Source organism: Epinephelus moara, chromosome 19, assembly GCF_006386435.1.
Source record: "Epinephelus moara isolate mb chromosome 19, YSFRI_EMoa_1.0, whole genome shotgun sequence".
Classification (NCBI taxonomy): Eukaryota; Metazoa; Chordata; class Actinopteri; order Perciformes; family Serranidae; genus Epinephelus; species Epinephelus moara.
Window position 1 is genome coordinate 4,331,854 of NC_065524.1, and position 13,368 is coordinate 4,345,221.

At 40.3% G+C, this 13,368-nt stretch overlaps 2 protein-coding genes across 3 annotated transcripts in view; both read left to right on the forward strand.

Moving 5' to 3' along the window:
* borcs7 (BLOC-1 related complex subunit 7) overlaps positions 1–13,368 on the forward strand; it is a 1,032,483-nt gene that overhangs the window by 294,366 nt on the left and 724,749 nt on the right. The window lies entirely within an intron of this gene.
* The window catches only part of si:ch211-195b21.5 (uncharacterized), a 39,081-nt gene that overhangs the window by 13,177 nt on the left and 12,536 nt on the right, over positions 1–13,368 (forward strand). The window contains exons 2-4 of the mRNA XM_050070682.1: positions 9,862–10,007; positions 10,116–10,716; positions 12,445–13,084. Of these exons, the coding sequence (XP_049926639.1) occupies positions 9,862–10,007; positions 10,116–10,716; positions 12,445–13,084 (1,387 nt within the window). The remainder of the gene's footprint in view (positions 1–9,861; positions 10,008–10,115; positions 10,717–12,444; positions 13,085–13,368) is intronic.

Below are 13,368 nucleotides of genomic sequence, written 5' to 3' on the forward strand. Positions count from 1 at the left end.
GATATAAGCTTTTTAATTAGAAAGACTCAAGAGTACACAGGAGGAGGTCGCGTATGTGACGTCATAGCTTTCGCTCGCTTCCTGCAGCTTGGCCTCCCCGCTGAAATTCCACTGTTTTATGATTAATCGATTTATGATTGAAGATGTCTGTGTGTTTTGTTCCAGGTTACAGTCACTCCAAGCTGCAGGAAGCGAGCGAAAGCTATAACGTCACATACGTGACCGCCTCCTGTGTAGTTTTTCTAATTGTGTTTTTTTCAAAAGCTTATATCTCAACAGTTTTACCACAAAGTATGACTTTCTTGACCTTAAAATTTATGTTTTAAATTCATTAATGACATATTTGGATTTCATGTCACAACTCAAACGGGACCAAAAGATAATATTTCTCTCCTCATTCACTGCCATTCATATTTTTTCCGATCTAAGGTCCCATGAGCTTCACCGGAAGGGGCGTGACTTCGGCACTCTATGGAAAATGGTATATTAAAAAAAAAACAACAAAAAAAACCCCCACCAAATCTCACTCCAAGTTTTTTTGAAAAGTTGGCAGCCCTGAAGTTAGCATGTTGTATTTGTTTGGAAAACGTGATAAGTGTGACAGTTGTTTTGTCGGTGAATCTTGTGAGCTGTAATGGAGCCGAACTGTGTGCCATTACCTTTGTTAAATGTTGCTGTTGTCCCTGGTTTTTTATGAGAAGAGGAAAAGATCGCTAGACGCTAGGCTAGTTTATACAATGTAAAATGCCATAGACTTGTGCTAATAACGTTAGCATGTTGTATTGGTGGGGGAAATGTGTCCAGATAAAGACAAGTGTTTGTCTGCCAGTTCTGCGATTTATAGTGAAGCCAATTTGCTTACTTGTGTTTGAAAATGTCTCTATTAAGCCATATTTAATGTGTGTTTTGAATCAACTATATAAATAAAGTTTGATTTGAACTAAACTTTACAGCACTTAACACAGTCCTCCACTGCCGACTTGTGTTTTGGAGGTGTAACTGCAGAGTGACACAGACACCACCACACAAGTAAAAATAACGTGCACATTTTTTTCCCCCACGACTAATTGATTAGTTGAAGATTATGTGCGACTTTAGTCGACCAAGATTTTCTTTGGTTGACTACAGCCCTAACCGACATGTACCTTAACCCTAGTGTGGTTTAAGTTTCCACTGCAGACAGTGCTCTTAATGTTGGCAGGGTTGTTACATTCTGGTTTTAGCCGCATCAACCACGAAAGTAGCGTGACATCATATCTAATGCGACACAAGAAACGTATCTCAGGAAACACTATATGGCTATTACAAAGAGACAAGCTTTGTTTGAGAAAATGCTCAAGGCGACGAAGAAGACAACCACCTGTGGGCGAGACAACAAAGATGGCACAAGAGGGTAAGCTAACCTAGGCTTTTGTGTCCGCTGTAATGTACTTTAACTAGCTAAAGTTGCTTGTTAGCTTGATATAAACCAAACAGCCCAGCAGTATAAAAGTTACAATAAGTTGGTTAGTCAAGGCAAGCATTATACATCATGCGTTGTACTCGTTAGCCATCTTCTGGCTACTGAGTGGGTTATTGTGACAGCATATGTCACTATTCTCTGAATTTTTCGAAGTGAACCAAACAATCAATAGATCAATGGAGAAAATAACATGCACATTAATAATGAAAATGTTCATCAGATACAGCTTTACAGAAAATGGTTATAACTTAGTTTCACATCAGCAGGCTGCAACAGTGAAATCCTTTTTCTGATTATACTAACAGTATACTGTTACTTAATAACTCCCCACTAATCACACCACTATGGGACAGTTGCTGTTACTACTGCTGTTGGCTGCATTATTCTGCATTTTGCGTGCAATGCTTTTGTACAGTTTCTGTGTATTATATACTTAACTTACACACGTATCCATTTGTTCTCTCTGATTTTCTCTATTAATCTGTATCTATTTTGTCCTTATGCTGCTGTAACACTCGAATTTCCCCTCTGATGGGTGAATAAGTAACATTTATGTTAGTGAAAAGTGATGTAGCATTTTCTATGCAGGACTGGAGTGTGGAGTATTTTTACATTGTGGTACTAGTACTTTAGGATCTGAATATTTCCTTTACCACTGCCATTGCTCACTACATGTGCTGTGTATGTGTTTTTCAGATCACGCACCTGTTCTAAAGTCCTGCAACAGACTAATAGTTTGGGCTTTCAACCAAGCCAACAAGTGGTGGGATGTGATTGTGCTTGGGTGGGTGCAGAATTTCAGGATGTCCAAATGAATATTTCTGCACTTGTGTAACAAGCTATGTCCAGTGATGGAGAAGAGAGTGTGACAGTTCTGTGAGCTGCAAGCATGTTGTTGGTTCCAGATCACACTCATTTTCTAGAATGGGTAAAGCTTAAAGAAATGGCAGTCTACATTGACAACAGCTGGGGGCCTCCACAGTGTATTGGTGCAATTGATGGGTCACACATACCCATTTTGGCACCGCAGAAGTACCAGTGTGACAACTTCAATCGTAAAGGCTGGCATTCCATCATCCTTCAAGAAGTTGTAGATGGAAAAGGACTGTTCTGGAGTGTATATTCAGGAATGTTTGGGAGTTTGTTCAATGCTCGAGCTCTAATACTGTCAACATTTACCCCTTTTCCACCAAATCAGCTCTGGTTCTTGAACTGGTTCTGTTCACGATTCCTGGAACCTTGGTGCTATCTGGTTAAATAACCTGCATTACCCCATTGTTGAGCAAAACCATTGTAATCAAGGATGTGTCATCAGCAGAGGGCCTTGCACGATGGACAATGGAAGTAAACAATGGTAGCAAAATGGCAGATTACATTAATTACCTGGAAGCTTTTGTTCTGTTGGAACACATTTGTTTTTAGATAGATAAACTTTATTATCCACCTCAGTGGAAATTTGTCTTTGGCGTCTCTCAAACAGTAAAAGTACATACAAACACATAACATGTACAAATATACAAATACTATGTTGTTTTTTTACCCAAAAAACAAGCATAGACCAACTGTTAATGAGACTAATGCACACTTTTTGATGATTTCTCACTTGACTTCTCCATTGCTGCCTTCTCCATCCTCTCATTCCAACCTGTAGAATATGACACACCCAGTGATGTCACTATGACTCGCACTTCAAGGCCAAGAAAACCCTGTTGAGAATCAAGTTTTTGGGTTCTGAACCAATTTTATTTTGGTCAAAATGCTCTGAATGTTTCAAATTTAGTTGCAGGAACAAGAACGCAACCCGTTCCATGTTGGAGGAAAAGGCGTAATTGTCGGAGCTGATTAAACCTGGTAGCTTTTTCTCAACATTGGTGGATTGAATTTTTGCTATTACATCCTAGTGGATTCTGCCTATCTCTTGCAGAACTGGCTTCTGAAACCATTCCCTGATATTGGGTGGCTGACAGTATAACAACAGATGTACAATAAAAAAAAGTGTGCAGAGCACTGATACCTGGAAAAATCTATAGTAGTGTCCATCCTTCATCTGTCTCTGTCTCTCTCTATGTGTCATTTTGTCATATGGAATACTGTAAATTTATTATGTTGATCTGGTCTGTACGATATCTATTGCACGTCTGTCCGTCCTGGAAGAGGGATCCCTCCTCAGTTGCTCTTCCTGAGGTTTCTACCATTTTTTCCCCCGTTAAAGGAGCTTTTTTGGGGAGTTTTTCCTTATCCACTGTGAGGGTCCAAAGGACAGAGGGATGTCATATGCTGTAAAGCCCTCTTAACCAAGGGTGGCTCTGGCACAGAGTGCTGGGGAGGAGGGCAGGGATATACAAGAGGGTCTGATGCACTAGTTGAGTAGTTTATACTAATACAGCATATCTCAACTGTTCCAACCACAGGGTCCATATTTCTTTTTAGCCATTATTTTAAGGTCCACACAGGTTAATATATTTAACATCATACTTTGGTTTGGCCATGTTGTCGAGCTAGTTTACCGTCTCTGTCAAGTTGCTATCCTTTAGTCACTCACTCTACAGCAGGAAACGACACTTAACGACAAATAAAAGCATTGTGCCAGACATTTACTGTTCTTAAAAAATTAAGTGTGTTTTTTTAATAACCTTGCCAGTTTGTGAGTCACCTGCGGTCTGTTCAAAATGGCCCGCAGCCCACTTTTGGACCGTGATCCACCCAGGGGCGAAAATCCTATTTCAGAGTTGGGGGGGGGACAATAAACAGTAAAACTTTAGAGAATAATTCCAGGGGGACAAGGAAAAAAAGTTGTAGCCTGTCTTTTATATAGCATCTTTAACCGCAATTTGCTGCTTTAATCTTCTCTTTATCTCTCCAACAGGCAGGCATAGGACCTTTCTTAGCACTGGCTGTGTTCACCTGCACATGTCCAGATTTAAAACAAAATGATTGAAATCAAATTAACATGTACACATCGACAACAGTCAGGTGCGCCGTGCTGTCCGAGGTGCTGAGTGTGTCTGGAGCAGAGCAGGTCTCTGTCTCCCCGTGCGCAGTAGTGTGAATATTTATGCTATTAAGTAAACGGAGAAAACATGTCTCTCATTATTTAATAGCAACAAAACAATAAGGCTTCATTCATCAAAGACAGAAACTCGGATCTCTCACTTTCTCTCCCTCTTTTTCTCCGACTCAGGTGTGTGGAATGGATCCTTCGTCTCTGGCTGGCTGCAGGAGCAAACCGTTTTTTTCCCTTGTTTTTTTACCGGCAGTGAGATCATAACTTTAAAAAATGTTTGAAAGAAAAGTAACCAAAGAAAATGTGTAATACTGAATATTTCGTTTGTTGACAAGGTATTTTGAATTTTGAAACCTGTTTTATTGACCTGTTCGTAATAAATTACTTTTTTTGGACTTTAAACATTTATCTCAGCATTGCAAGTTATTGATAACGAGAGTCAAAACTCAAGCCAGCAGCAGCCACATGTAGAAAAGTGGATATACAGTGAATGTCTATACTTATGAGAAATGGCTTAACAACTAAACATTTCCTGCAATTAAACTGGTAAACTGGTTTATAAATAGTGTGCTGTGAGATCTGCCGCTGCGCACCTCACAACCGTGTGTAATAGTCGCACGTAATGACCGCTCCTCGTCGGTTAAACTGCACGTCTTTCATGTTTGTCTCACTGACAGGTGGAGAGCCTACAGACAGGTACCCATTAGCTACGAGCCGCTCCGCCACTGACTGCTCTTGTCCTGTCCTCTCCCTCTTCTTTCTCTCCTGTCCTCTCTGACTATCACTAAACTTAGGCTTTTGAACAATGTAGGAGAAATGTTGTAGGTAGACAGTTTATATTATCAGCCTGGGCCTGGGGCTTGTTGTAACAGTAAATGGGATGTGTTATAACTTGTGTAAGTTAAACTGTGTCTATGTGAGTGTACATCTTACCCCGCGATGTGGGCAGCCGGGTCCAGCCTAGCCCCGCCCGTTGGAAAGAGTGTGGGATATACCACTACTAGGAATGGGAGGGGGGGACTAAATATTTAAGATTTAAATAGCACATTATTGCGCAATTATAATGAGCACCGCTTACATTGTGCTTTTAATAAATACTACTGCATTGTTCAAAAATTATTAATTGTGTCTCAAATTATTCTAGGGGGGTACAGCTTTACTTGAGAGGGGGTCATGTCCCCCTTGTCCCCCCCCGGGATTTCCGCCCCTGGATCCACCAGTTGGGAACCACTGTACCAATTCGCAAATCTTTGTCAGTACTGTTCTTGAAACCATGGCACAACTTGCAGACTTGTAATGACCACAAACATATTGTTTTAAACAATGACTTTGTGGCTCTTTTTTAAAAAATTGCTTGGATTTTTAATAACTGCTTGAAACTGCTTGGAATTGTATCTGCCATTACTTTTATAATGAATACTTTTATATTGGCTCAGCCAGATTATACAGGATCAATCAATCAATCAATTTTATTTATAAAGCCCAATATCACAAATCACAGTTTGCCTCACAGGGCTTTACAGCATACGACATCCCTCTGTCCTTAGGACCCTCGCAGCGGGTAAGGAAAAACTTCCCAAGAAAACGGGGGGGAAAAATGGCAGAAACCTCAGGAAGAGCAACTGAGGAGGGATTCCTCTTCCACGACCGACAGATGTGCAATAGATGTCAAGTGTACTTATAGACAAGTTACACATTTTGAAGCATAAACTTTTGTGTTTTCCTCTAATTTGTCACCCATTTGTAAAATGCTATCATGAAACCTGATTTTGGTAGTTTATAGCACAATAACATCTGATTTAATGTGATGAAGTGAAAATTATTTTGAATATCCACATATATGTATATAAAAAAATGTAATTTACCACAGCTCTAGGTGCAAGAAACTTTTGAAAAAGCTTAAGAATTGCGTGACTATGGAAAGAGTATACAAACCTGGTTTTATAGAAAAGAACATAAATGCATATGGTAAAGAACTTAATATGAAAAAGGGGAAAACGCCAGCACTCAGCACAGGAAAACAGATTTGCACATACAAACATTACTAAAATAGCCAAATATAAATAACAAGCTACATGTGCAAATACAAATTAGTGCAACACATACAAAGGTGCAGAAAGGCCAAACAACTAGTAATATGCTTTTGCCAGCTGTACCAAGTGTAATGCCCAGGATATGATGCATCTAGTCATTAGATGAAGTACTAGACATACTCAGCTGCCCCACAATGCATTTCTCTCTTGAGACAGCGCAGCAGCCTCTAACGGGAGATTTTGAGCCAGGCAAAAAGCTGTTAATATGTCACTTTACGAAGTTTTAATATTTACTCAGGCACAAAGGTAATCTCTTAGATTTCCAATATGTGGTCAGTTAATCCAAATGATGCCTGTTTGGAAAATTGTAGTGACGTTTCTGGAGATATGGAGCAGCTGGCGGGGTCGGACTAGCTGTCAGACATGTGACACAGTCATGGTGCTTTAGTATACTTCAGTGGGAACCAGGCCCCCAGGAACGTAGCTCAGCTTGCTTCCAGTTTTTCCCAGTGGCTACTCGCGATATTGCAGTGAATAAAAATCCCCTGCAGCCCAAAAACCATTTTCCCAATGGACCACCATTAAAAAAGAAAACTGTTGACAGGACAGCTCCAACTGCAAACAAGGTCAATAATGACTCTTTCTATTTTGAATTTGATCCATTGAGGGTTTATATTTGTAAAACTTCCCTCGAGCTGAGAAGCGATTGGGAACTTGTGGGAGGGGCCAGCAGGAGAAATGCAACTGCTCGTATTCGATGGGCTGCACACAGCAGAAGTAAACCCAGAAGCTAGAAACTTTTTTCAACGTATGCGCCAGTTCCATTGGACAGAATAGGCGCCATCTTGGGGTCTGGTATCTAGTTATTATTAGATCTGTTACCATAGATGGTCACACATCTATGGCGTGAACAGTTTGTTGGTCATGGCATACGTAGTCCTCCATTTAGTAGCCAGATTGAGTAAGTAGTAGGCAGTGCGTACGTGTGAGATTACAAATGCTGCCATTCACTCCAGACCCAGCGGTGTCTTCTTACTCAGTTTCACCAGGTGTTGGCAGGAGGAGGATGAACAGCTCACCTCCCAGCCCTCTGTTAAACTGCTGGGGGCTGATTTAAGCCTAGTTTAGACCAAAGATTTGCAAAGAGACTAGTTGAAACTACTCACAGCTTGCAACTACTCGCAATGTCCCATTCTGTAACGTTCTAAAAACCTCCCAGTTCATCTCTGTGCAACAAGTCTGTATTTCCATTCTGGTGTCCAGCTTTTCAGGCTTATTTTGTGGCCATATATAATATGTAGCTTTTTAAAATATGAAAGAGGATAGTCACAGTGAGATACTGGCTACAGTTGCATTTGAAGTAGTGATTAAACTGTGAAAAACAGAAACAAAATGAGCATTAGATGGACTGTATTCATAATAAATACACCACAATAATAAAAATAACCAGCACCAATTAATCATCCAGTGAGAGTGTGTGTGTGGGTGTGGGTGTGGGTGTGGGGGTGGGGGTGTGGGTGTGGGTGTGGGTGTGGGGGTGTGGGCGGGGCATAAGCACATACAGCAAGCAGCAGCAGAGACCCACTGGGCACACCGTGAGGCCGGAAACAGAAGGCTCGGTGGGGACAGAGCACCAGCTGCAGCAAGCGAACACACCGTCTGCGGTCATTTTGACTTGACCAGTGGACTTAATTACAAGCTAATTGATCTAGACACAGTTGACAAGCCTCAGGTTCTAAAACCAGCCGCCGGCAATTTGACCAGCTGAGTTTCAGGTGACACCATCAGCTAGCTTGAGTCAAGCTCAGACCGGCCAGTTCACACTGCTGCAACTTGTCTCTGCAACATTCTAAAATGGTTTCATCTCCTTGTTAATCTTTGGTTTGAACTGGGCTTGAGGGATCTCCAATGTATTACTGTTTAAATAACACAAAACCAGTGTTTGTTTAATACTTTCATTCTGACTTGCCAATATTAGTAAAAAATATGAAAAAAATAATGTAAATTGGCCTCATGTAGCATACCTATTGTCTTTATCAAAGTCTAATTCTTTTATTTTACATAAATATTTTGATAGAAAATAATTGCCTTTTTTTTTATTTTCCTTTTTTCAATGTAATGTGTCCCAGTGACTCAAATTTAATATCAAAATGTATGACTACACAGAACATAACTTTTTTATATGGGATTTTACTGCTTCTCTTTTAAAAAAAAAAATATTTTTCATGAAAAATCTTTTTGTTTTTCCTCAGTAACATCTAGTGGCACATTTATACTGAGCAAAAATTTAAACTCAACACTTTTGTTTTAGTTCCCAGCTGTCAGTAATATTTATTATATTATTTATATGAATAGATATTAATATAAAATTGAAATATCAAACAAATCCCATGTGAATAGGCTTAACCTGTGCAGTGGTATATTTTGGATATTAATTTTAAATGGGTCACATGACATGGCATTTATTGAAAAAGAATTGTGATATTTTGGTAAAGTTTGACATTATCAAAGAAGTCCTAATATGATAAGAAAAAAAATCAATAATAGGTTTGCAGAGAAGCTGCTCAAAATGTTCTTCTGACCATATAAAATCTGAAGTGGTTTCACTGTACATGACTCTAATTTTGGTTGGACCAGGGCACGGTAGAAGTGCAGAGAAAGAGAGACCAGTACACCAAATAGTGATGTAAAAATGTTTTTGGTGCTGGTTAGAAAAACATTGATGCGTGTAATTTTAAAAGTTCACGGCACCAATGTGTGTGCACAGAGAAAGTATTCTGAGCCCTGTAACACGAGACCATTTAGGCAGTTGCTCAAGTTGTCAAGTAGTCAGTGTGCACTTACTACTCAAAGGTTAAAAACAAATGTTGAACAATGTACAACTGTCCCTTTGATTTAATATGATTTCTAACTGTACATCAAATAAGTATCATCTTAAACAAGCAGTGTGGAGGATTAAGGGGTTTTCTGTTAGCAGAAATGGAATTTAATATTCATAATTATGTGTATACTCACTTGAAACTACAAACTTTTTCCTGTTAGCTTAGGATTAGCCCTTCTTATCTGGGTGTGGGTCCTGTTTACGAAGCCCACCTTCTTGTACTGCCATGTCTCTACAGAAACCTAGAATGGACAACCAAACACTGGCTTAAGAGAGGGCCTTTCACGTTTTACGTTAGCAGAATATCAGCATAGGTTCTACTGTACTCTTGGAAAGGGAGGAGTAGGGGGAGGGGTTTCAGTGGGTTGCAGTGTGCAACTTCAGCGCTAGATGCCACTAAATCCTACACACTGCTCCTTTAAGTATGCTGTTGCAGATCTTTCTTGTACAGCACTATAACATGAATTCTGAATACTCTCAGCCCCACTGTAGCAGTTTCTCCATAGACCGTAGTACAGTGATTGCTTTGGGAGGCAGCCAGCAGATCGTCCCTCCTGCACAACAACCACATATTCAGGTCCCACAGTGGAATCCCACTCCTGTGGAACATCATCTTCCAGACAGCAGGTATATGTGTGTTTGTGTTAATGAAATGTTTTGTGTAAGTCCAAGCAGGAACAGTTGCACTCATTTTGAATTTGCTGTTGTTTGAAACAAATGCATGCTGCTTTTCAGTGAACAAGCTGGTGAAGAATTCCTGAGATGCATTGCAGCCAACAAGCCTCTCCCAGACTATCTTAAAGGAAACATGGCATACAATCTGGCTGAAGCTTTTAAGTCAGCTAACGTCCTGAAAGAAGCAGTTAAATTAGACCCTGAGTTCCAGAAGCAAGCGCCCAGAAGCAAAAGCCGTAGTCGAAGCCGCGGCAAATCTAGAGCCAGGAGCCATGCCAGAAGCAAAAGCCGGGCACCCAGCAGAAGCAGAGGAAGGAGCAAAAGTCGTGCTCGTGGAAAGAGTCGAGCAAGAAGCAAAAGCAGGGTGAGGAGCAGGAGCAGGGCTCGCAGTAGGAGTAGGAGTCGGAGCCGGGGCAAGAAGAAGAGTCATGTTAGGAGCAAGAGCCGGGCCAGGAGGTCCAAGTCAAGAAGCAGCAGTGGTGAAAAGAGCCACGGCACAGACAAATGGAGAAAAAGGAGCCCCAGCCACAACAGCAGCAGTGTTAGCAGTAGTAATAACTTCATGGGGAATAGTCTGTTAGAAGGACTGAAGCTGGTCATGAACAGCAAAGAACTGGAGGAGCGGTTGCCCACACTCAAGGATGCTATCCTTACTATTCAGGTAGAGCACATGATTCATTGTCCAAAATGTCTTGTTTTAGACTGTTATTAGTGTCTAATTTATGACTACTAGTTTCTACCAATTTCATGGAACTTGATTTTAAAACTTGATAGCTGCAGCTGTTAGTTGGTGGGATGGGGCTGATCTGCCACAAACTGAAAGAGGTGTTAATAAGGTGATGGGATGTTGCTGTCCTGTGTGTAATGAAATTACGAAATTTGTTTTCAAAGGTCAGTAAGTAATGCAAAGTAAATTACCCCAAATATAACCATTTTGTATGCACAAAATGGGCCTTGAAACGTGTATGCCAGTTCAAACAGATAAGTTTGGGTTTATAAAAACAAACTTGGAAAAGGTGCACACTTGTACAGAAACTCTGACCCATTCATACAAACATTTTGGAAACAGCAGATGCAGTTGGCTAGATAGTGAATTGAAGCCTAAGTCTATAAAGATCCTTTTCATTTCACTTCAAAAACTATTACTTATATATATTCACTTAAGCCATAGGTGTTACACTGTGTTTGTGTGTAGACACTAATTATTCCACAAGCACCTCAACCCAACCCAAATCATAACCATTTACTTCTTGGATTTAGTCTGTCATAGTCTGCAGTGGTGCTTTCACCAACTGCTGGTTAATCACCACATTTCCAGTGCACATGTGAGGTGCCATATGATGCCTACACTGGGTTGCAGTAGTGGAGCCATTATACAGCCCCTCCAGAATGTTGCAATGTTGCAATCGCAACAATTAACGCAAATTCAGACAATTGCCATAAATTCAACCTTGCAATTTAGATTATTTAAAATGTATAAAATGTGAATTCATTGTGGAGCTGCTTGCAGCGTCTTGATTTGCTTTGAGACTGCTGCTGTGGGACCGGAGCTCTGTTTCTGGGACAGAATAAAACATACAGTGACGACGCTAACTTTTAGCATCACATGGCTATCCTTACCCTTTTTTGTTTCCTGATTGATTGTCGGAGATTAGTTGTTGTTGCCCCCTATCCCCCCCCCAGCACCACCATCACAAACATATTCTGACGGAAACATTAAATGCTCATAATAATAAGCTCAGAATCTGAGACACTATCACAAATATTTTTGCAACTACAACTGGCCCTGCTATTTCATTGCAAAAATGCCTGTAAACATTGTAATATGCATCGCAAGATTTTAGAAAGTCTGCTGTGATATCAGACACTTCAGGCTGCAACACTCCCAAAATCAAACTACGAAATTCTCGAGGGACTTATTATAGAGCTGCTGACGAAAAACTATTTTACTACCTGACATGTAAGCACACAGGACCTGTTGCCATGCATGGTTGTGTGGAGATGTCCAAGTGAAAGAGCTGCCTTATTGAAAGCACTCTGAGCCACTAGGGTTATCCAACTGGAGAACAGTGCATTGAAATAATTGTACAATATAAATTTTTAAGTTGATGATGATCCTTAATGGAAAATTGCAGAAGTGTGTGTACAGTGTAGAAAACTGTGATTATCCCAGTGGGGGATTAGTGCTGACTGTGCTGTACTGCACTGCATCAATGGACAGTGCACTACCTCATGCAAGCACTAGATATAAGAAAAATAAAGTTTTGATCTGACCAGCAAAGACTTATAGACTCATTTTCCAAAACATTTAATAATTAGCAAAGCAAGCTAAAGTGAAGGAGCTACCATTTGTTAAGTGTATGTCATTGCTATGATCTCTTCTGCACAGGCCTCAGATGAAAGCAAAAAAGTGGAGAGCATATCTGATGAGCACAGATACCAGCAACATGACTATGAAGAGAATTCAACATCGTTGGAAAATGACATGCTCCTTCCTCATGACAGAACAGGCAGTGACTTCTCTTGGCTTCAAGGACAAAGTCAGGAGGACTCTGCAGTCCTGAAAGCTGAGGAGCTTGAAGATGAAGAGTCATTCTTGTATGGGAATGAAGACACTGGAGGAAAACAAGCTAGTAAAACTTCCACAGCACTTTTTGCAGCATTTTCCCAGATTGGAGAACACACCAAATTACAGGAAACGGATTGTTCTGGCAGTCAGCATTATCAGAGCAAGTCCATATTCAGTAGTGCTGGGGATCCATTTGACCTGAAGCAACCTTTTCATATGACTCCCACAAGCATAGCTAATCTGGACAGCAGTGAGTGTGAGAAGATCAAGAACATATTAAAAAGTCTGGGCACAGCAGACATCAGCGAGGTCATGGTAAAGATGCAGGGTCAAAAGGAGGGGAAGAAGCTGAGTCCTGCACTTCCTGCGTCAGACCGAGCAGCAGCAGGCTTAGCATTACCAGCACTGAGTAACATCAATGTACGGCAAGCTCTGGAGTCTTTACAGTCACTGATCAAAGGTGAGAATCCATTTAATCCATTTAAGTCAGAAATTATTTTTTAGATTTTATTTGTACTAACCATACCTTCACATTGCAGACAACTTTTTTAAATTGAGTTAATTATTTTGAATTACATTTGATGATCCCAAAAGTGTATATGTGTGTGTGTGTGTGTGTGTGTGTGCGCATATATATATATATATATATGTATGTATATGTGTATGTATGTATGTATGTATGTATGTGTATATATATATATATATATATATATATATGTGTGTGTGTGTGTGTGTGTGTGTGTG